We start from the raw sequence: 25,254 nt of genomic DNA on the forward strand, positions 1-25,254 counted from the left end.
TATGGTGGAGGAATACTGATACCTGAAAGGTAGGTGTGATGGGGCAACATTATATCCTAAAACTTTCATTTAAATTTTTTTTAAATTCTTTTTAATTTTTAATTATGAGAACAAAGATACAAAGAAAGAGGACAAAGTAAAGTTACAGTGGAAGGACAATCACCCATAACATAATTCTCAGAAGAAGTCCCCTTGCTGATATCTTAACTTTGAAATTTCAGCCAAAGAACATTAAGATAAATAAAACAGAATCCATGTACAATTACTTTGTCCCTCAGTTCCCCAGATTGTAACACATTATATTTCTTAACAGCACACAAGGCAATCTAAAGACATAAAACTTACGTAACTCCTTAAACATTAGAGGCATAGTATTTTTTACATTTCCATGTACATGCATTTAAATTCTTTTTTAAAAATATTTTTATTTAAACTCCTTGATTACAAACATGATTATGGTTGGGTTTCAGTCATGTAAAGAACACCCCCCTTCACCCGTGCAACATTCCCATCACCAGTGTCACAGATCTCCCTACTCCCACCCTACCTCCGCCTGTACTCTAGACAGGCTTTCTACTTCCCTCATTCATTCTCATTGTTAGGATAGTTCTCAATGTAGTTATTTCTCTAACTAAACTCATCACTCTTTGTGGTGAGCTTCATGAAGTGAGCTGGAACTTTCAGCACTCTTCTCTTTGTCTCTGAAAATTATTGCAAGAATGTCTTTCATTTTTCTTAAAACCCATAGATAAATGAGACTGTCTGCATCTTTCTCTCTCCCTCTGACTTATTTCACTCAGGATAATAGATTCCATGTACATCCATGGATAGGAAAATTTCATGACTTCATCTCTCCTGACAGCTGCATAATATTCCATTGTGTATATGTATCACAGTTTTTTTTTAGCCATTCATCTGTTGAAAGGCATTTTGGTTGTTTCCAGAGTCTTGCTATGGTAAATAGTGCTGCAGTGAATATAGGTGTAAGGAAGGGATTTTTGTATTTTTGTGTTCCTCGGGTATATCCTTAGGAGTGGTATAGCTGGATCGAATGGGAGCTCAATTTCCAGTTTTTGGAGGAATTTCCACATTGCTTTCCATAAAGGTTGGACTAAACGGCATTCCCACCAGCAGGGGATAAGAGTTCCTTTCTCTCCACATCACCGCCAACACTGCTTGTTCTCATTCTTTGTGATGTGTGCCAATCTCTGTGGTGTAAGGTGGTACCTCATAGTTGTTTTGATTTGCATCTCCTTGATGATTAGTGATGTGGAACATTTTTTCATGTGCCTTTTGGCCATTTGTATTTCTTTTTTGTCAAATTGTCCTTTTCTTCTCCCCATATTTTGATGGGATTAGATTTTTTTTTCTTGTAAAGTTCCGTCAGTGCCTTCTATATTTTGGATATTAGCCCCTTATCTGATGGGTATTGGGTGAATAGTTTCTCCCACTTAGTGGGTGGCTCTTGTATCCTGGGCACAGAAACTTCTCAGCTTAATAAATTTCCATCTGTTAATCTCTGCTTTCACTTGTTTGGAGAGTGCAGTTTCCTCCTTGAAGATGCCTTTAGTCTCAATGTCATGGAGTGTTTTACCTACATATTGTTCTATATAGCTTATGGTATCAGGTCTGATATCAAGGTCTTTAATTCTTTTGGATTTAACCTTAGTACATGATGTTACTGGGGGTCCTAAGTTCAGTTTTTTGCAAGTGGCTAACCAGTTGTGCCAACACCACTTGTTGAAGAGGCTTTCCTTTCTCCATTTAGAATTTCTTGCTCCTTTGTCAAAAATTAGGTGATTCTATGTCTGTGGAACATTCTCTGAGTACTCAAGCCTATTCCACTGATCTGAGGGTCTGTCTTTATTCCAATACCATGCTGTTTTGATAACTATTGCTTTGTAATACAGTTCAAAGTAGGGGAAAGTAATGCCTCCCAAGGATTGCTTTAGCTATTCGAGGGTGTTTATTGTTCCAAATTGTTCCAAATGAATTTCAAAAGTGTTTGATCCACTTCTTTGAAGAGTGTCATGGGTATCTTTAGAGGGATCACATTAAATCTGTACAATGCTTTGGGGAATATTTCCATTTTAATGATGTTATTCTGCCAATACATGAGCAGGGTATGTGTTTCCATTTCTGTGTGTCCTCTCTTATTTCTTGGAGCAGGATTTTTTAGTTTTCTTTGAATAGGTTCTTCATGTCTTTGGTCAAGTTGACTCCAAGATATTTGAGTTTTTGTGGCACTAATGTGAATGTTTTTTTTTTTTTTTTTTTTGGTTTTTGGGCCACACCCGGTGGTGCTCAGGGTTTATTCCTGGCTCTCTGCTCAGAAATAGCTTCTGGCAGGCACGGGGGACCATATGGGATGCCGGGATTTGAACCAACCACCTTGGGTCCTGGATTGGCTGCTTGCAAGACAAATACTGCTGTGCTATCTCTTCAGCCCTGGGGTTGTTTTTTAATGTCCATTTCTTCCCTATCATTATCGGTGTATAAAAAGGCCATTGATTTCTGTGTGTTAATTTTGTAGCCTGCCACATTGCTATATGAATCTATTGTTTTTAGAAGCTTTTTGGTAGAGTCTTTAGGGTTTTCTAAGTAGAGTATCATGTCATCTATGAACAGTGAGACCTTTCTTATCTGGATGCCCTTGATATCTTTTTCTTGCCTAATTGCTATAGCAAGTACTTCCAGTACTATGTTGAAGAGGAGTGGTGAGAGCAGACAGCCTTGTCTTGTACCAGAATTTAGAGGGAAAGCTTTTAGTTTTTCTCCATTGAGGATAATATTTGCCATTGGCTTCTGGTAGATGATTTTGACTATATTGAGAAAGGTTCCTTTCATTCCTATCTTGCTGAGAGTTTTTTTTTTTTTTTTTTTTTTTGGTTTTTGGGTCACACCCGGCAGTGCTCAGGGGTTATTCCTGGCTCCAGGCTCAGAAATTGCTCCTGGCAGACACTGGGGACCATATGGGACGCCGGGATTTGAACCGATGACCTCCTGCATGAAAGGCAAACGCCTTACCTCCATGCTATCTCTCCGGCCCCCTGCTGAGAGTTTTTTTTTAAACAAGTATGTGTGTTGGACCTTATCAAATTCTTTCTCTGTGTTTATTGATATGATCATGTGATTTTTATTTTTCTTGTTGTTGATGTTGTGTATTATGTTGATAGATTTACGAATGTTAAACCATCCTTGCATTCCTGGTATTAAACCTACTTGATTGTAGTGAATTATCTTCTTGATAAGGCATTGGATCCTATTTGCCAGGATTTTGTGGAGATCTGTGTTCATCAGAGATATTGGCCTGTAATTTTCTTTTTTTTGGGGAGGGGTCACACCCGGCAGCACTCAGGGGTTACTCCTGGCTCTACACTCAGAAATTGCTCCTGGCAGGCTCAGGGGACCATATGGGATGCCGGGATTCGAACCACCATTCTTCTGCATGCAAAGCAAATGCCTTACCTCCATGCTATCTCTCTGGCACATGCCTGTAATTTTCTTTTTTGGCAGCATCTCTGTCTGGTTTTGATATCAAGGTGATGTTGGCTTCATAAAAGCTGTTTGGAAGTGTTCCCGTTTTTCAATTTCATGAGAGTCTGGCTAGGATTGGTAGTAGTTCCTCTTGAAAGGTTTGAAAGAATTCATTAGTAAATCCATCTGGGCCTGGGCTTTTCTTTTTGGGCAGACATTTGATTACCGTTGTAATTTCCTCAACAGTGATGGGGGTGTTTAGATATGCTACATCCTCCTTACTCAACTGTGGGAGGTTGTAAGAGTCCAAGAATTTATCCATTTCTTCCAGGTTCTCATGTTTAGTGGCATAGAGTTTCTCAAAATAGTCTCTGATTACCCTTTGAATGCTGCAGTCTCTGTAGTGATCTCCCCCTTTTCATTTCTAATACAGGTTATCAAGTTTCTCTCTCTTTCTTTGTGAGATTTGCCAATGGTCTATCAATCTTGTTTATTTTTTCAAAACACCAACTTCTACTTTTGTTGATCTTTCAGATTGTTTTTTGGGTTTCCACTTCATTGATTTCTGCTCTCAGCTTTGTTATTTTCTTCTGTCTCCCTATTTTTGGTTCCTTTTGTTGATCATTTTCTAATTTTATAAGCTGCGTCTTTAAATTGTTCAGGTATGCCCCTTCTTCTTTCCTGATGTATGCTTGCAAAGCTATAAATTTTCCTCCTAGGACTGCTTTTGCTGTGTCCCATAGATTCTGGTAGTTTATGTCTTCATTGTCATTTAATTCCAGGAAAGTTTTGATTTCCTCTTTATTTCATCTTGGATCCACTAGTTCAGTAGCAGGCTGTTTAATTTCCAGTTGTTAAAGTATTTCTTCTGTGTCCCTTTGTAGTTCACATCTAATTTCACTGCCTTGTATTCAGCAAAGGTAGCCTGCAAAATTTCTATCCTCTTGATTTTATGGAGGTATGTTTTATGTGTCAGCATGTAGTCTATCCTGGAGAATGATCCATGTACATTGGAGAAGAATGTATATCCAGGTTTTTGGGGATGGAGTGTCCTATATATATCTACTAGTCCTCTTTCTTCCATTTCTCTTTTCAGGGCTAATATATTTTTATTGGGTTTCAGTCTGGTTGATCTATCAAGTGTTGACAGTGCTGTGTTCAGGTCTCTCAAAATTATTGTGTTATTATTGATGTCTTCTTTTAAATTTGTCAAAAATTATATTAGATAATTTGCTGGTCTCTCATTGGGTGCATATATGTTTAGTAGTTTGATTTCTTCTTGTTGCACATATCCTTTGATTAGTACACATTGTCCATCTTTGTCCCTTACAACTTTTATGAATCTAAAGTTGGTAACATCAGATATTAATATGGCCACCCCAGCTTTTTTATGGGTGTTGTTTGCTTGTATGTTTTTCCTCCAGCCTTTGATTTTGAGTCTACATTTGTTCTGACTATTTAGATGTGTTCTTGAAGGCAGCAGAAGGTTGGGTTCATCTTTTGATCCATTTCACCACTCTGTGTCTCTTAATTGGTGCATTTAGTCCATTGACATTAAGGGAGATGATTGTCATAGGATTTAATGTCATCTTTGTGTATAAGTTTGGTGTGTTTGTTGGCCTCTCTTGTCTTAAAGTAGACCTTTCAGTTTTTCCTTTAAGGTTAGTTTTGCATCTGTGAAGTTTTTGAGTTTTTATTTATCTGTGAAGCTATATATTCTTCCTTCAAACCTAAATGTGAGTTGAGTAGGGTGCAGTATTCTAGGTGAAGCCTCCATTTCTTTCAGTCTTGTCACAATATCCCACCACTGTCTTCTGGCCTTGAGAGTTTCTTATGACATATCTGCTGTAAATCTTATGGATGCTCCTTTGAATATGATTTCCCTTTTTGATCTTGCTGCTTTCAGTATTCTATCTTTATCTGTAGGATTCGTCATTGTGACTAGGATGTGTCTTGGGGTGTTTTTCTTTGGCTCTCTTTTAGCTGGGACTCTTTGGGCATGCAGAATTTGATTGCATACAGTCTTTAGCTCTGGAAGTTTCTCTGCGATCATATCTTTGACTGTTGATTCTTCCTGTAGATCTCCTTCCTGGGCCTATGGGACTCCGATGATTCTTACGTTGTTTCTGTTGAGTTTATCAAAGACTTCTATTTTCATCTGTTCATATTCTTTGAGTTTATTTTCCATTGTATGATCATTTGCCTTAAGGTTCTTTTCCAGTCTCTTCTGCTGTATGGAGTTGTTCTGCATTTGATCTTCCAGTTCTCTCATTCTGTTCTCAGTTGTTGTTGCCCCGCTGGAGAGGCTGTCCATTGAGTTTTTCAGTTCAGCTACCGTGTTTTTCAGATCTGTTACATCAGTTTGGAGTGTCCTGATTTCTGTCTTTGTGTTCTATTCAGCTAGAGCTATATTTTCTTTGATTTTCATGAGGATCCTCCATATTTCTATTCTAAACTCCTTATCTGAGAGGTTAATCAGATGGTTTGTATTCTTTGTGTCATCAGATCTATCATCTTCATTCTCTGTGTATGGTGTTTACCTGCGAGGTTTCCCCATTGTCACACTTGTAGTGTGATTTTTTTCGCGTGTTATGGTGGGGTTCATTCGTTAGAAAGAGCACACGGCTGCGAAGCAAAGCGGGCCATGTTCTTCTGGAGCCTCTTAGAGAGCGATTTTGCTGGGCCCTTCTCGGCCCACTCAGGAGAGGTTCAGGACACAGGACAGTAGAAAAACATGCACAGGCAACACTCACAGTCTCTCAGAGTTGGTAATCACTCATCAGGGGCAGATTTCTCCAGCCTGATGGCACAGACAGAGGACCGTCCTTTACTCATTTAAATTCTTGGGAAAAACCCCACAGAAATCAAACAAAATAAAATGAGCCACCATCTTGGAAAAAAGAAAGAAAAATATTTGGGACCTGGGAAAAGCCTTCTTGACTTTTTCATGTATCTTTGTTATTATGTTTATAAACATGTGAATTTTTAATAAACAGTTGTAATACATGGGTCTATAAGCATTAACATTTTTTTAAATGTTAAAAATTATGATAGTTTTTTTGAGTATTTTATGATAAAATATTACATAATTTTAATGTGTCCTAGTGAAGAGGTAATAAACAGTGTTTATTGAGGAAGTCAGTGAAAACATCTTAACTAATTTTCTCATAGGGAAATTACCTACATTAGAAATTCTTTTCATATTTGGTGGCACTTTTGTTAGACACCTTAATTTTTTTTTTTCTTTTTGGGCCATACCCTGTGATGCTCAAGGGTCACTCCTGGCTATGCATTCAGAAATCGCTCCTGGCTCAGGGGACCATATGGGACGCTAGGGATCAAACCAAAGTCTGTTCTGGACCAGCCACTTGCATTGTAAATGCCCTACTGCTGTGCTATCGTTCCGGCTCTACACACCTTAATTAATTAATTTTTTTTAGTATTTATATATTAATCTTTATTTAAATACCATGATTACAAGCATGTTCATAGTTGGGTTTCAGTCATAAATAGAATACCCCCCTTCACCAGTGCAACATTGCCACCACTATTGCCCTAGCCCCTGCCTGTATTGCAACAGGCATTCTACTTCTCTCATTCTTTAACATTATCATGCTAGTTGTTAGTGTTGTTATTTCCCTAACAGCGTTCACCACTCTTGGTGGTGAGCTTCAAATTGTGAGCCAGTCCTTCAGTCTCTCCCAGTCCTTAACTCTATTTTCTCTGGGCCTTATTAGAGTAATTTCTTTAATTTTTCTTAAAACCCATAGATGAGTGAGACTATTCTGTGTCTATCTCTCTCCCTCTGACTTCTCTGACTTATTTCACTCAGCATAATAGATTCCATGTACATCCATGTATAGGAAAATTTCATGACTTCATCTTTCCTGACAGATGCATAATATTCCATTATGTATATGTATCACAGTTTCATTAGCCATTTGTCTGTTGAAGGGCATCTTGGTTGTTTTCAGGGTCTGGTTATTGTAAATAGCGCTGCAATGAATATAGGTGTGAGGAAGGGATTTTTGTATTGTTTTTGTGTTCCTAGGGTATATCCCGAGAAGTGGAATAGCTGGATCAAATGGGAGCTCAATTTCCAGTTTTTTTGAGGAATCTCTGTATTGTTTTCCATAAAGGCTGGACTAGATAGACACCTTAAATTTTTTTTTTTTTTTTTTTTTTTTTTTGGTTTTTGGGTCACACCCGGCAGTGCTCAGGGGTTACTCTTGGCTCTATGCTCAGAAATCATTCCTGGCAGGCTCAGAGGACCGTATGGTATGCCGGGATTCGAACCACCGACCTTCTGCATGCAAGGCAAATGCCTTACCTCCATGCTATCTCTCCATCCCCCAACACCTTAATTTTTAAGTACTTATAAATACATCTCATATTGGTACCATTTTTTGCTTTGGGAATTGGCAAGTATTTTACCTTAAGAACAAGCTATTAAAAACTTATGAATCAAGCTTAAAAATTGATAATATGTAGGAACTAATGTAGGAGAGGAAGAAAATTACCACACAGTGATGAAATTAAGAACATAATTATAACTTAACTTTGTTTTTGTAATATTATTTTTATTTGGGAGAGCACTATACTTGGCAGATTGTAATGAGTAGAGTGCCGTTTCAACTTATGTAGTAACTTCAGACTTGGAATGGGTCTCCTTGAACACATATTTACTTATTAAGAACTAAGATAAATCATTGGTATATTTTCTCCTTTAAAAAATTGTATTTGAGGATTAAAAAAAAATTGTATTTGAGGGCCTGGAGAGATAGCACAGCGGCGTTTGCCTTGCAAGCAGCCAATCCAGAACCTAAGGTGGTTGGTTCGAATCCCGTGTCCCATATGGTCCCCCGTGCCTGCCACGAGCTATTTCTGAGCAGACAGTAAGGAGTAAGTCCTGAGCACTGCGGGGTGTGGCCTAAAACCTCCCCAAAAACTGTATTGATAGGATTGGAGTGATAGTACAGTAGAGAGGGCATTTGCCTTGCAGATGGCTGATCCAGGTTCTGGTCTGCAGAGCTCTCTAGGAGTGATTCTTGAGCATAGAGCTAGGAATAACCTCATAGTGTGGCTGGATGTTGCCCCTAAACAAGCAAACCCCCTCAAAATTGTACTTGAATATGGTCCTATTCTGAGGTTTGTTTGACTTCTTAGTCCACCATGATAGGCTGGGCAGGGCTGAGTGAGTAGGTTTGATTAAGCAAGTGCTAGAGTTTAAAGATCTTGCTCATTAGCAAACCTCATGCACAGGGCCTCATCTAGGCATGGAAACTCCCAATGCAATCTTAGGAGACAGCAAAAACCCATGAACACTAGCTTCCATCAGTCTATTCTTCGTTTGGTACAGAAAAACAGCTGGACTTCTGGGGAACTGTGCATTCAGCATACCCCATCTCTATCTTATTTCTTAGTACTTTAAAACTGCCTGTTATTGAGGTCTCTTCCAACCTCCCAGAGGTTTATGGTGAGTGACCCACCTTTGAGCTATGTTTTTTTTGTTTTTTTGTTTTTGGGCCACACCCGTTTGACGGTCAGGGGTTACTCCTGGCTATGTGCTCAGAAATCACCCCTGGCTTGGAGGGACCATATGGGACACTGGGGGATCGAACCGTAGTCCATCCTACGCTAGCTCTTGCAAGGCAGACACCTTACCTCTAGCACCACCTTCCCGGCCCCCACCTTTGAGCTACTTATGTGCTCTACTACAAGAGGTGTTGCTCCTATCCTTTTTTTTAAATCTTTTGGGCCACACCCGGTGATGCTCAGGGGTTACTCAGAAATCGCTCCTGTCTTGGGGGAACATATGGGATGCCAGGGGATTGAACCACGGTTCATTTAGGGTCAGCCACATGCAAGGCAAACACCCTACCACTGTGCCGTCACTCGGCGCCTCCCCCCCCCCCCCCCCCGCTCCTATCTTTCTGTTATCATTACCACCACAGAGATACTCTCCAAGGTGGATGCTTAGTTCCAGTGATTTTCTATACTGGACTCAGATCAGACTAAATCTGTGTACACTCAGTATATATGTATATATACAATTTACTGTGGGTATCAAGTTCCTTCTCTGCTTTTACTTTTTTTTTTTTTTGGTATTTGGGCCACACACAGCCAGTGCTGCCCAGGGGTTATCTTGGCTCGGGGTCATTGCTGGCGATGCTTGGGGGACCATATTGGATGTGGGAATCAAACCCAGATGGATGTGTGCAAGGCAAACTCCATATTCACTGTACTTTTGCTCTGCCTCTGCTTTTCATTTTTTTTTTTTTTTGGTTTTTGGGCAACACCCAGTGATGCTCAGGGGTTACTCCTGGCTATGTGCTCAGAAACCCTGGCTTGGGAACCATATGGGATGCCAGGGGATAGAACTGTGGTCTGTCTAGGCTAGTGCGTGCAAGGTAGATGTCTTACTGCTTGTGCCACCACTCCGGCCCCTGCTTTTAATTATTATTAAAAATGGTTTCAACATGAAAATATTAGGGATTGTATTTAGAAGGCTGTCTACAATAGGTTTTCAGACATATAATGTTCCTACCACACAGTAACCTTTCAATCGGTGACTCCAGGTTCCCTCACATCCCCACACACTCACATTGACTCCTTGACAGACACATGTTTAAGTTTACTTAGAAATAATTTTTGCCACAGCGAACTTTGCTCAGGGTTTACTCCTAGCTCTGTGTTTTTAGGGATCAGGGTACATGTGGAGTGTCAGGGACTGAACCTGGGTTACTACATGCAAAGCAAGTGCCCTAACTGTGATACTATTGCTCCAGCCCTAGGCTTTCTTTGGGAGTGGCGAAAACACTTGATTCTCTTCATTCTGTGCTTGGGGGGAGGGGGATGCAGTACTGGGGACTAAGCCTGGGCTTCTTCTTGTATGAACTGCTTGTACTTCCTTTGGTCTTTACTTTTTTATTTAAAAAATTAGGTGGTGGACTGGATGTAATTTAGTTGTAGAGCACTTGTCTCACATGTGTGATACTTTGGATTCTATTCCTAGCATTGCATAATGAAGAACGAAACAACAAAAAAAAAGTTCTGTGAGATGGGTAGCATAAAGGATAGGAGTACATGCTTTGTACATGGGAGCCCAGGATTTTATTTCCAGATCCATGAGTCTCCCAGGCACCATTAGAAGTTACCTCTGAGTGGTGAGCTGGCAGTAGTTCCCTGAGCATGATTTTGTTAGTGCTTAATTTTAGTGATTACCTTATTAGTTAAAAATCTAATTGACCTTTTCTTCTCTTTTTTAGTGATATGCAGCTTTCGAGGATCTGTCCCTCAAGGGTTGATTTTAGAAATAGGAGAAACAGTTCAGATTTTTGAAAAATGTGAAGGTGAGTAATTTCAGTCATTACATATATTTAATAATAGATTTTAAGAATTATTTTGAAGTCATATTGTATTGTACTATGGTTTTTATATTCAGCATAAAGTTATATGTTATAGGTTTTGTTCAGCATAAAGTTACAGCTTTATCTGAACTCTAATAGTAACAGGATCACCAATTCTTGAGTTTCAGAATTTTAATTTTCTATTATATGTCAATTGGTTATTTTTGTCCTACAATCAAATAATCTTATAGACTTAACTTCACTTGATTATAATTAGTTTATTATATGTTTCTATGTAGTTGGTTGAATATGAGCTATATAATGGAGAAAAAGTATTCAATAAGCTCAAATGAAGTTTTACTTGACTACTGTTTTGATGCTAAGAGTATTTTTGCTCTATAACATATATTGTTCACAAGTATCATTTTAATTCAAATCATGCATTCATCAACAAGATATATAGGGAAAATTGAGAGATCAGTCACACAAAATCAGCATTGACAAAAGAATTTATACCATGGGTTATACTTGGACATTTAGGCTTACAGATGAGAGTGACTAGCAGCCAACTCACATGGTATAAGAGTATGTGAAAAAAATGGTATGTAATTAGAGTTCTTACATACCATAATACCATAAAAATATAGTGTTTTCTTAAAATGGAAGTATAAATTAGCATTCCTTATGATAAAAGGAATGTTAAAAATAATAACTGAAGGGAAAATGTTATTTACTAAAGAGCTTACATAAATACTTGTGAAATGTAAGATTTTAGACTAATACTTAAAACAAGAGGAATTGTCATCATGTACATTGAACTTTGTGTAGTACACAAGGGACTAACTACATAAAATATGAAAATATAAAACTGATTTGTAGAGGAAATGATCATGAATACGAGCATCCAATGGAATTTAGAAAAAAAATTTTATGAGGGGCCAGTGCGATAGCGCAGTGGTATGGTGTTTGCCTTGCATGCGACTGACCCAGGATGGACCTAGTTTGATCCCCAGTGTTCCATATGGTCCCCCAAACCAGGAGCGATTTCTGAGCGCATAGCCAGGAGTAACCCCTGAGTGTCACAGGGTGTGGCCCCCCAGAAAAAAAATCCCCCCAATAAAAGCTCTATGAAAAGATAAGGGAATTTAACAATGGGTAATTATAATATTATGTTACTTTTCTGTGTGTTTACTTTAGAAATAAAGTATTGAAATAGCAGCGTTTATTAGTTATAAAAAACAAAATGCCTAAAATTTTAATGAAAAATTATTGGATACCTACATAAAGATGAATGAAGATTATTGAAAATTAAAGATGATATGGAAATTTCAAAATAGAGAGGTCACTATGAACAGCTTTATGCTATTATACTGAGAACCTTTAAGAAATGGATAGATTCTTAGAGTCATGTAATCTCCCAAAGTTGAATGAGGAGGAAGTGGAAAGCCTCATCACAAGTAAGGAAATTGAGAGCTGGAGAGATAGCAGGGAGGTAGGGCTTTTTCCTTGCATGCAGAAGGACGATGGTTCAAATCCCAGCATCCCTCGAGCCTGCCAGGAATGATTTCTGAGTGTAGAGCCAGGAGTAACCCCTGAGCGCTGCTGGGTGTGATCCAAAAACCAAATTAAAAAAACAAAAAAAACAAAAACAAGTATGGAAATTGAAACAGTAATTAAGAATCTTGTCAAGAATAAAACCCTAATCCATATGGGTTCACTGGTAAATTCTGTCAAACACTTAGATAAGATTTATAGTCTTTACTCATTAAGGTCTTCCAGAATATTTAAGACACAGAAATTCTTTTTAATATCTTCTATGAAGCTGAAAAGACAGAGACATAAAAACATTTAGACCAGTATCCCTGATAAACATTGATGGAAATATCCTTAATAAAATGTTAGCTAGATTCTAGCTTAGTTAATTAAAAGCATCATAAACCCTGATCAAGTGGCAATGAAAGAATGGTTCAACGTATGCAAATCAATGAAAATAATATACCGCATTAGTAAGTGGAATGATAAAAAATATCATATGATCATATCAATCAGTGGCTCTGTGCTCAGAAATTGCTCCTGGCAGCTCAGGGGACCATATAGGATGCCAGTAATTGAACCTGAATCTGTTTCCTCTTTGCTGTGTTCAAGGCAAACACCCTACTGCTGTGTTATTGCTCTCCACCCCTTTTTTGGATTTGGGCCACACTTGGTGACTCTTAGAAGTTATTCATGGCTATGTGCTCAGAAATTGCTCCTGGCTTGGGGGACCATATGGGATGCTGGGGGATTGAACCATGGTCCATCCTGGGCCAGCCTCATGCAAGGCAAACACCCTACCGCTGTGCCATCACTTCAGCCCCAGCCACATTTTTTGAGTTTTGTCACTATCCATCCTACCTTTGGACTTTGAAGTTTTCTTGTGACAGACTGCTGTTAATTTTAAAGATACTCCTTTTAATGTAATTTCCTATTTTGATCTTACTACTTTCATATTCTATCTGTGGGGTTCATTTTTGTGATTAGGATGTTTCTTGGGGTGCTTTTCTTTGGATCTCTTTTAGCTGATACTCTTTGGGCATGCAGGCTTTGTTTACATGCACTCTTTAGCTCTGGGAGTTTCTCTGCACTGATGTCCTCCTTGACTTTTTTTTTCTGGGACTCCAATGATTCTCATGTTGTTTCTGTTGAGTCTATCAAACATTTCTATTTTTGTCTGTTCACATTTTTGAGAATATTTTCCCCATTGTCTGATAGTTTGTCTTAAGGCTCTTTTCCAAACTCTTCTGTTGTATGGAGTTGTTACGCATCTCATCTTCCAACTCATTGATTCTTCATTCCTCAGCTGCTGTTACTCTATTGTAGAATCTTTTCAGTGAGGTTTTTATTTTGCTTACTAACTTTTTCTGTCCTGTTATTTCAGTTTGGAGTCTTCTCATTTATATCTTAATATCATCTTGATTCTTTTTTTAATCATCTTGATTCTTATTTGTGTTTTGTTCAATTTGTTCAATGCTTTCTTTGAGTTCTGTTAACACCCTCCATATTTCTTCTTTAAAGTTCCTATCTGAGAGGCTAAATAGGTGGCTGGTACTTTTTGGGTCATCAGAACTGTTATCTTCATTCTCTATTCATGGTGTAGTTCTCTGTTGTTTCCCCTTGTCATGATTGTAGTGTGATGTTTTCTATGTGTTATGTGAATTCATTGTTTAGGAGATGTGCACAGCCACAGAGCAGTTGGGTTCCACTCTGAATAAGTAAAGCATTGGCACAGCCCAACAGCTACTGGTGGCCTTTTCAGTCACTAACAGACATGTCCATACATGCACGTACCTTTAAGCTGAATGTGCTACTTAAGAGGCTCTGCCTCTTGCGGGCAGGGTCAGCTAATCTCCATTGACATGCCTTCTGTGGGTTCTTCAGGGTGGGATTGGTCCCAGCATTGGCAGCTGCATGTCTGGAAGGCAACTGCATTGAAAAACACATGACGGGGATCAGGCTATGCCTTTTATGGGTGGTGTCAGCTCACTTCCATTGATATGCCTTCTGTTTGCAATTGGTCCCAGCACCAACAGCAGTGGGGTGGATGGCTGCTGTGTTGATAAGTGCGTAGCCAGGATCCCCAGGGAGTTTATGTCTTTGAAGCTATTGTTTATAGCAGATCTTATTAATATAAGTAGCACATTCAGCTTAAAGGTATGTGCATGTATGGACATGTCTGTTAGTGACTGAAAAAGCCACCAGTAGCTGTTGGGATGTGCCAATGTTTTACTTATTCATGGTGTGTACTTAGTGAAATTTTACTTAGCTATAGACTAATGATTTGTTCATGTGAGGATGTTAAATATCAGTAAGTGTATACTTAAAAAAGAACTTTGTAAAATGTTGACAACATTTTAGATAAGCAAGAAGAATGAATCTATGGCTTTCCTTCCTTCACTTTAATTTTTTGTTCCTTTATTACAAATTAGATGATCATATACCTGAGGGTTTGTCTCAGTATATTCAATTCTATTCCATTGATCTGAGGCTTTGTCTTTATTTGAATATCATGCCTTTATGTTTATCTCTGCTTTGTGGAGTTTGAAGTTGGTGAAATTGATGCCCTGATAGTTTTTCTAAAGATTGTTCTTAGCTATTTGGGGTTGGGTGTCTTTTTCTTTTATCTGACTTTCAGGAGTGTTGATCTATTTCTTTGAAAAATTGTCATGAGTAATTGTCAAGTGATCTCAGGAGCATTGAGTGGAAATAAAAATGATCAGATCAGGGGCTGGAGAGATAGCACAGCTGTAGGGCATTTGCCTTGCATGCAGGATGGTGGTTCGAATCCTGGCATCCCATATAGTCCCCCGTGCCTGCTAGGAGTGACTTCTGAGCACAGCCAGGAGTAGCCCCTGAGCACTGCCAGGTGTGGCCCAAAAACCAAAAAAAAAAAAAAAAAATCAGATCAAAATACCCAAACCAAAGTCAATGACAATAGACTCAAGAGACCCAAGCTATAAAAAACTATACAGAAAATAACCCAGTTACACTAGCAGTCCAGGGGGCTAACAGTGGAGGTATGGGATGCATTCTGGGAACAATGTTGGAAGGAGGTCAACACTGGTGATGGGAATGGCCCTAATTCACTGTCACTATGTGCCTGAAATACAACTGTGAATGACTTGTAATTCACATTGGTCTCAACATTTTTTTTTAAAATGTCATGGGTATTTTTAAAATCACCCATGCACTCTATTTCCAACCCTAAGCAGACAGGTCTGAAGCAGATAGCTGCAAAGAATTAATAAACCAAGCCAATCAGGAGAAATTCATGGAGTCAATGACTTCTCGCCTCGTGGTCACTCAGCATTCTAAGCCAGACTGACCTTTTTTTTTAAACCAGTACCAATTCACCCAGATGTGAGGGAGTAGAGTGAGATACAGGTAGATTTTTACATATCAAAGGGATAGGTTTAAAGCAGGGGTCTCAAACTCAATTTACCTGGGGGCCACAGGTGGCAAAGTCGGGGTGATCCTTGAGTGCAAAGTCAGTGGTAAGCCTTGAACATTGGGGGGTGTGACCCAAACAACTAAAACAAAACAAAACAAAAAAAGATTCCTCTAGGGCAGAGCCATAAAATGTTGTATGGAGGGCCGCAAACGGCCCGCGGGCCTTGAGTTTGAGACCCCTGCTTAAAGGAAAGAGGAAGATGGGTAACACCTTCTTTATTGTGTACTGTACTTTCTTATGTGATGAAGTTTCCCCCTCCACTTTTGATTTGTTTAGTAGGAAATTCTAGTAGGTAGTATCTTTTGAGGTTTTTTGTTTGTTTGTTTTTGGTCCACACTCAGTGACACTCAGGTTAATCCTGGCTATGAGCTCAGAAATTCCTCCTGGCTTGGGGGACCATATGGGATGCCGGGGGAGACCTGTTGTGGGTCAGCCTAATTCAAGGCTGTGCTGTAGCTCCGGCCCCCTGAGTTTTTTTTTTTTTTTTAATAGAACTAAATCTAGTTCTATAATAGGGATTGTTTGGTTTTTATTATTTCTTCTCATAGGCATCAATTACAATCCTGTGGCATTGTTCTCTTTGCATAGGCCCAATAAAATGGGAAAATCTTAGGTATGAAGAGAAGTTCCTATCTAATAGGGATGAGAACATTGAAATTTTTGTTATAGGGGACCTTCTACCCTGAACATTTGTCATAGAGACTTGTCTTAGGCTTCAGTTGCTCAGACATCGGCTGATCACCCCTGAACCTTGGGCCCCCTCTTTGAGATTGGCATGGTTTCTGCACTAACACTAGGTATTGACTGCCTAGGCACAACTTGCTCCAGGGTGGGCTCATATGCCCTCTCCCCTCTGATGATTTGGAAATCAGCAACGACTTGCTTTCAGGGTGGGTTTCCCTCCCTCGCCTCTTAATGGTGAGATGATACCAGGAAACACTTTGTTACTCCCTGACTTTGACATAAGATCTGTGCATACACCAAGATCTTTACAGAAGTCTGATTGTGACAACTGTGATTGAGGAGAATCTTTTCTGGGATCATGAAGAAAGAATTTGGAATTAGACAAATTAGTATACCTGGAGCCAGTAGCTGGTCTTATGATGGGATGTTTCATGGGTAAGGACACCTGTTTTTAGGTCAAAGGTTTTTTTCCTTTCTAATTTTCCCTACTGTTGCTATGCTTATGCAAAAAACTGCCACTTTTTTTTTTTTAATTTTTTAGAGGCTTCTGTCTCTGGGACATAAATTACTTTGTTTTACCTCATATTTCTGCATTTTTCTATAAAGTTAAGAAGGGGGAGATGTTGGAATAACTGGTTTTCATTCTATTCAGATAATTCTTCTTAGCTTGTGCTTATCAGTCAAGGACTGGAAATATCTCTGGATTGGTTCCTTACCTTACTTGTTTTCCACCCTATGGGGTGGTCTTTCTATCCCCAATAAAGACCAGGGATACCAGGGAGAAGTGGCTTGCAGTTTTGGTTTTCCACAACTGGGCTATTCTGCCTGCTGGCCTTAGTGCTAGGAGTGGAAAGCTTGTGGTAGAATTTCTCAGACCTGTATTATCCCCTTCAACTTTGTGTGGATTATTTCCTGTGTCGACATTTGCTAACAGACTTGCGTTTCTCAATCCCTTGGGATTGGGCCATGAGGCTTCTGCTTTAGGTATCCGTATAGGTACAGCATTGAATATGCACAATGCTTTAGGAGAATTTTTTTTCATTTAAATGATGCTTATACTCCCAATCTATACTTGGTATATCTAGATGTTGGCACAAATATGTGGAAGTACAGATGCTGTACAGATACTGGTGGCTAGGGAGTTCAGTGTTGTGTTCAGTGGGTGCAGAAATACTTGGGTATGGCAGTGCTGGAAACATAAAGGGCCACACTGCTCATGCTCAGGTACCTCAAGGACTATATCCAGTGATTTTTAGGGGATATATAGTGCTAGAGTTAAAACTTGGGAACTAGACTGTACCCCTGATCATTAAGCTGTTTCTCTGGCCCCAAAGAAATGTTTTTTTATATCTTTATTTAAACACCTTGATTACAAATATGATTTGTAGTTGGGTTTCAGTCATATAAAGAAAACCCACCTTCACCAGTGCAACATTCCCATCACCAATGTCCCAAATCTTCCTCTACCCCCCTCACCCGCCTGGATTTGAGACAGGCTTTCTACTTCCCTTATTCATCCACATTGTTATGATAGTTGTAAGTGTAGTTATTTCTCTAACTGCACTCACCACTCTTTGTGTTCTAAATTTTTCAAATCATCATAAGATTATAAATTTTGTCCAGTGACTTGCTATCAGAATAGATATAAAATAATAAACATAATTCTGTATCATGATCTTATCAAGGGAGAATCACACTAAACATCAAGTCATTTAATATAAAGGCATTTGAACTAGTAAAAGTAGTTTTAAAAGGATATAGAAATCATAAATACAGATGTCATCTCTTTTAGAGCTGAGAAGAGCCACAAGAATATATTAAGAATTTAAAGAATATCTTTCTGCTTTAGACTATCATATTCTTTTAGAAATGATATATGGCCTGTATAATAACATGTGTAAACTTGCCAGAGGTCATGAATTTGGAACTGATTTATAGTAGCAACCCTTTGGATTATAAAGTGTTAATAGAGATAACATGAATGAACTGGAACTGGATTTGGTTTACTAAATTACTACCTCATCATCAAATAGAGGAGATATATGCCAGAAAATAAGAACTATAGCTGCTTGAGAAGATGGGAGTAAAAGGTAGATATGTAATGAGTCTTCAGCATGCCAATCAGTCACTTTGGATACTGATAATATAACAACAGCACAGTAGACAATCAGGAAACTCCCTTTTTTCCCTGCTATGGTCTTATAGAGTTCCATTAATATCCACTTATAGAGTACTAATTTTAACACCAAGTGAATTTGCAAATGAGAAATATTCATATAGGTTACATTAGTTTGAGTCTCCAGAACAACAATACTAGTAATATATATGTATACATATATCTTTTGGTAATAGATATATGTCTGTTTCCTCTTGGGTTTTTAAGTACCTCATTGTGGGGGGCAGAATACCATTGATTTTTGCAAAGAGTAAATGGAATATTTGGCTCTTGGGAGACTAGGATTCTCTCTGAGCTTTGGTTGATTTAATACAGTGAGTATGAACTTGTGATGTTTCAAGTTTTCCCTTAAAACATACATGGTAATTATTTATTCATAGAGATTTAAATGAATATGTGGACTCATGTTTTTGAACTTTGACCAGGAAAAACACTATTTTTATTGAAGTGGGCCTTGTATTCTTCACAATTTTTCTTTTATGGTATACTTAGTTATTATTAGGGCATAAAATATGTGTCTTTGTGTCAGGTCTTAGATCTGTATCTTATGTTTTTATTTAGTTTTAAATGGGATGATAAGCTGTTTAAAAAAATGTCAGGGGGCCAGAGAGATAGCATGGAGGTAGGGCGCTTGCCTTGCATGTAGAAGGATGGTGATTTGAATCCTGGCATCCCATATGGTCCCCCGAGCCTGCCAGGAGCGATTTCTGACCGTAGAGCCAGGAGTAACTCCTGAGCGCTGCTGGGTGTGACCCAAAAACAAACAAACAAAAAAAGAAATGTTGGGATCAGAGTTTGTAATCAGAGGTAAAGTGGAACAGAAGTAAAGTCTGTCTTGCTTTTTGAGACCTAGCTTTAGGAAGCACTACCAAAACCACCCCAAAAATAAATGCTATAGCTTACAAACTATAAATGTTGTCCTGAGGCTATTTACTTAAGCAGATTATTTCAATGTTCAAGCAATACTGAACACTTTCTATTATTTATAAGGCCTTCTCAAAATAAGCTTGTGAATTCTAAAAGAATGGAAATTTGACACCATTCAAAAGAATTGGATGCCAAAAGAATAGGAAGTCAAAGGAATGGGAACTTTTGATTTATAATGGACTATTGGTTATTTTCATTTATTATGTTTCTTTCTGTAACTTCAAAAATAAAACTTCAGATTTAAAAAATTTGCCTGCAAGTAGAAACAAAGTTGGCAAGATATTAGAAGTATGAGAAGACTTGGCACTACTACCAGAGCCATCTTCTTGGCTGTCTTTTTATTTGATCTTTTTTGGCAAATAGCTCAACTGGCATTTGATTCCTGCATTATTGTCTATTATAAGTAGTGATCTGGTAAGTGGCTATCTGCAACTTCATCTTCACTCATGGATAAATAGCTTATTTCTGAATCAGCCTCCAAATTTTTAGAGAGCTGTATCTTAGTCTTTTGGGACTCTTTATTTTATTTTATTAACACTATTATGATTTACAAAGTCCTTCATAGTTGGATTTTAGATAAACAGTGTATCAGGGCCATTCTATCCATCTGTATTAATCTCCCTCCACCAGTATTCCCAGAGTGCATCCTATTCCACCTTTTGGCTCCTTGCCTGCTAGTATAACATGCCCATTTTGAGTTTAGATTGTTATAGTTTGGTGGTGGTTGTTGTTGTTGTTGTTGTTGTTGTTGTTGTTGTTCTTCTTCTTCTTCTTCTTCTTCTTCTTCTTCTTCTTCTTCTTCTTCTTCTTCTTCTTCTTCTTCTTCTTCTCCTCCTCCTCCTCCTCCTCCTCTTCTACCTTCTCCTCCTCCTCCTTCTCCTCATTCTCCTCCTCTTCCTCCTCCTCCCCCCCTCCTGTTTGGGTCTCTTGATTCTATTGTTGTTGACATTGGATATTTAGTTCTGACCTGAGACCACTTGGCCCCTTTCTTTTTCCCTTTCTTCTTAATTTTATAGAAAAAATGCAGAAATATGAGGTAAAATAAATAATCTGTGTCACAAAGTTCTATGAAGAAGGTGGGGCCCCATATCTTAAAGATTAAAAAAAGGGGCCGGAGGGATAGAATGGAGGTAAGGCATTTCCTTGCATGCAGAAGGCCGGTGGTTTGAATCTCGGCATTCCATATGGCCCCCTGAGCCTGCCAGGAGCGATTTCTGAGCATAGAGCTAGGAGTAACCCCTGAGCACTGCTGGGTGTGACTGCCCCATAAAAAAAAAAAAAAAGAAGAAGAAAAAAAATTAAAGATTAAAAAAAAAGATGTGCAATTTTTTGCACAGGTACAGCAAAAGTTGGTGAAACAGGTGTTCCTACCCAAGAAGTATCTATCTCCTGCCGTAAGACCAGCTACAGGCTCCATGCATACTAAGTTGTTTAACCCCAAAGTCTTTCTTTATGGTCCCAGGAAAAGTTATTCTCAATTACAGTTGTCACAGTCAGGCTTCTGTAATTAGAGATCTTGGTTTTTGCACAGATCCTATGTCCAAGTCAGGGTGCCATGAAGCATCTTCTGGTTTCATTTCACCAGTGATGCAGTGAAACCTGTCCTGAAAGCAAGTTGTTGCTGTTTTCAAGTTATTGGGATGTTATCTGACCCCACTCTGGAGCAAATTGGTTCCAGGGCAGCATTAGGGCCTTCCCTGGTACTATTGTGATTCCTGGTGCTAGTGCAGAAAACCATACCGGTTCCAAAGATGGGATCCAAAGTTTGGGGTGAATGGCTGATGTCTGATCTAGTGAAGCCTAAGGCAAGTCACTAGGCATGTTTAGGGTGAAAGGTCCTCTGTAATATAAAATTTATGAGTTTCTATCCTTATTAAATAAGAACTTCTTTCTGTATGTAAGATGTTCCCATTTTAATGTACCTATTTAAAAAAGAACAATGCCACATTATATTACTGGTGCATGGGAGGAGGGGATTAACAAGCTAAACAATAATATAATCTGATTCTAACATGAAAAGAAATACATCTAAAGAATATATGAAGGAAATATACATATCTCTTTTAAGTCTTTTGAAATAGTATGGGGGTGGGAATAAAATCTGGAGCACAGCTTCAGTCTGTGATGTGGAGTCTGAAAAATGACTCGAATCAGTCATGGATCAGGAAATGTCCTTGAGCTGAGAGTATCTCAAAAGCCGAATCCGGTAGTGAACAATAGTCCGAAGTGAAGGGAGTTGGGAAAAAAGAGGCCTCAGAGCAAATCAGCAGCAGTGGCGGCAGCAGTTTCTTCCTGGACTGAGGCTAAGCAGCCTGGGAGGCTGCTTTAGCGTGGGGAGCTGGCTGGCAGTGGGTTGGGGTATGGGGAATGTTCCAGTTCCTGAGGAGTTAAGAATTGAGGGTAAAATGGGTTAAAGAGGGAGATATCGGGGCTGGAGCGATGACACAAGTGGTAGATCATTTGCTTTGCATATTGCTAACTTAGGATGGATCGTGGTTCAATCCCCTGGCATTCCATATGGTCCCCCAAGTCAGGAGCTATTTCTGTGTGCATAACCAGGAGTGACCCCTGAGCGTCACTGGGTGTGGCCCAAAAAGCAAAAACAAAAACAAAAACAAAAAAAAAAGGAAGAGGGGCTGGAGCTCCCATATGATCCAGCTATATCTCTTCCTCACACCTACATTCATTGCAGCACTATTTACAATAGCCAGACTCTGGAAACAACCAAGATGACCTTCAACAGATGAATGGCTAAAAAAACTGTGGTACATATACACAATGGAATATTATGCAGCCACCCGGATAGATGAAGTCATTAAATTTGCCTATACATGGATGTACATGGAATCTATTATGCTGAGTAAAATAAGGGAGAGAGATAGATGCAGAATAGTCTCACTCATCTATGGATTTTAAGAAAAAGGAAAGACATTTTTACAATAATTCCCAGAGACAAAAGAGAGGAGGGCTGGAAGGTCCAGCTCACAACTTGAAGCTCACCAAAAGGTGTGATGAGTGCAGTCAGAGAAATAACTACATTGAGAACTATCAAAACAATGTAAATAAATGAGGGAAGTAGAAAGCCTGTCTTGAGTGCAGGTGGGGTGGGGTGGGGAAAAGGGAGATTTGGGACATTGATGATGGGAATGTTGCACTGGTGAAGGGGGGGTGTACTTTACATGACTGAAACCCAACTACAATCATTTGTAATCAAGGTGTTTAACTAAATATATTAATTAAAAAATAAAATAAAATATGTAGCCCACTTAATAATGAAACTTAGAATGATGGTAATAGGGCTGGGGAAAAAAGATTATTGGGCCAGAGAGATAGCATGGAGGTAGGGTGTTTGCCTTGCATGCAGAAGGACAGTGGTTCAAATTCCGGTATCCTGTACGGTCCCTTGAGCCAGCCAGGAGCGATTTCTGAATGTAGAGCCAGGAGTAACCCCTGAGCCCTGCCAGGAGTGACTCAAAAACCAAAAATAAAAAAAAAAAAGAGGCAAGATTATTAGTTAAGATTATTTACATACATATTTACATCTTATTATGTAAGATTATTTACACCTAATTATGCCATTCCAGAAGTGTTTATATTTATATTTTATTTATTTTTATTAATTGCTTTATTTAAGCAATTGGGGCAGGCAATTTGCTTCTCTCTCTCTCTCACTCACTCACTCACTCATTCACTATCTCTCTCTCTTTCCTTTTTTTTTTTTTTTTTTTTTTTTGGTTTTTGGGCCACACCCAGCGGTGCTCAGGGGTTACTCCTGGCTGTCTGCTCAGAAATAGCTCCTGGCAGGCACGGGGGACCATATGGGACACCGGGATTCGAACCAACCACCTTTGGTCCTGGATCGGCTGCTTGCAAGGCAAACGCCGCTGTGCTATCTCTCCGGGCCCCTCTCTTTCCTTTTTGACATTGGTTTGCACTATTGTTAATGGTGAAGTGCCTTACATGTCACTTTCTCCCCTATCAGCATTGAGTACTTTTCCAGAATTATCAATTCCAATTATCATTGTCATAGTAGACCTTTCTCTGCTCTAACTGCACTCACCACTCTTTTGTGGCAAGCCTCCTACCCTAGGCTGGATATCTTGACTTTCATCTCTATTGTTATTATTGATATTATTACCATACTGTCTCTTGTTTTTCTTATATCCCCCAAATGAGTGAGATTATTCTATGTCTGTTTACTTATATAATGTTTTTGGAAAGTATTGCCATTGTAATGACTTTAATCCTCATAATCCATGAGTAGGGTATATGTATCTATTTTCTTGCATTCTTTTTATTGCTTGAAGTAGCATTTTACAGTTTTCTTTGATAGTCTTTCATCTCTTTTGTCAGGTTGACTTAAAGGTACTTGATTTTCTGTGGCAAAATTGTGAAAGGGATTTTTTAAATATCCCCTTTCTTACATTATTTGTATAGAGCAAGGCCATAGATATTTTTTTAATTTCTTTAAGCACCATGGTTGCAAACTTGTTTGTAATTGGGTTTCAGCCATAAAAATGCCCACCCCCAGTCAACTTTCCTGGAACCAATGTCCCTATTTCCCTCCTCTACCTTCCACTGCCTGTCTTTGAGACAGGCATTGTATTTCTCTTTCTGTCATTGTCATGGTAGTTGTTAATGTAGTTATTTCTCTAATTGTACTTACATGTTCTTAAATGCAGTTAGAAAAATAACTACACTTGCCAGAGAGATAGCATGGAGGTAAGGCATTTGCCTTGCATGCAGAAGGACAATGCTTTGAATCCTGGCATCCCATATGGTCCCACGAGCCTGCCAGGAGTGATTTCTGAGCATAGAGCCAGAAGTAACCCCTGAACACTGCCAGGTATGACCCCCTCTGCCAAAAAAAAAAAAAAAAAAAACCAAAAAAAACCCCCAAAAAACCTACACTTAACACTTTCTGTTTTTTTTTTATATATATATAAATATATACATATATATACACACATACATAAATATATAATCTTTATTTAATCACCATGATTACAAACATGATTGTAGTTGGATTTCAGTCATAAACAGAACACCCTCCTTCACTAGTGATTTCTTTAATTTCCTGAAGAGCCTGAAAAGTGTAGGCAGTATATCCACTTGGATAGGTTGAAATAATTATTTAGTGAATTCTTCTGGGCCTTGTCTTCTGTTTTTGTGATGACTTTTGATTATCATTTTAAATTCCTCATTAGGGATGGGTCTGTTCAAAATGCTAAATCATCTTGGTTCAACCTTGAGAGATTATGAGTCCAAGAATTTATCCATTTCTTCCTTGTTATTATGTTTTATGGCTTTGACTTTGAATTTCTGTAGTATCTGTAGTAATTTACTCCCTTTTCATTTTCATTTCTTTTTTTTTTTTTTTTGCAAACACCCCCCTATTTCATTTCTAATGTGGTTTATTAGGTTTCTCTTCCTTTGTGAGTTTTGCTAGTGGTTTATTGATATTGTTTATTTTTCAAGGAACCAGCTCTTGCTTTCATTGATTTTTCGATTGTTTTCTGGATTTCCCATTCGTTGATTTCTGCTCTAAGCTTTATTATTTCCTTCTGTCTTCCTATTCTTGGTTTATTTTATTGATCATGTTCCAATTTTATAAGCTGTGCCATTTATGTAGGCCGTTTCTTCCTCGTGATGAA

General features: G+C 38.6%; 1 protein-coding gene across 11 annotated transcripts in view; it reads left to right on the forward strand.

The window, feature by feature from the left end:
- The window catches only part of DOCK3 (dedicator of cytokinesis 3), a 391,971-nt gene that overhangs the window by 35,460 nt on the left and 331,257 nt on the right, over positions 1 to 25,254 (forward strand). For all 11 annotated transcript variants that reach the window (XM_049776670.1, XM_049776679.1, XM_049776672.1 and 8 more), the window contains exon 2: positions 10,746 to 10,829. In XM_049776670.1, the coding sequence (XP_049632627.1) occupies positions 10,746 to 10,829 (84 nt within the window). The remainder of the gene's footprint in view (positions 1 to 10,745; positions 10,830 to 25,254) is intronic.

This window comes from Suncus etruscus, chromosome 7, assembly GCF_024139225.1.
Source record: "Suncus etruscus isolate mSunEtr1 chromosome 7, mSunEtr1.pri.cur, whole genome shotgun sequence".
NCBI classification, from domain to species: domain Eukaryota; kingdom Metazoa; phylum Chordata; class Mammalia; order Eulipotyphla; family Soricidae; genus Suncus; species Suncus etruscus.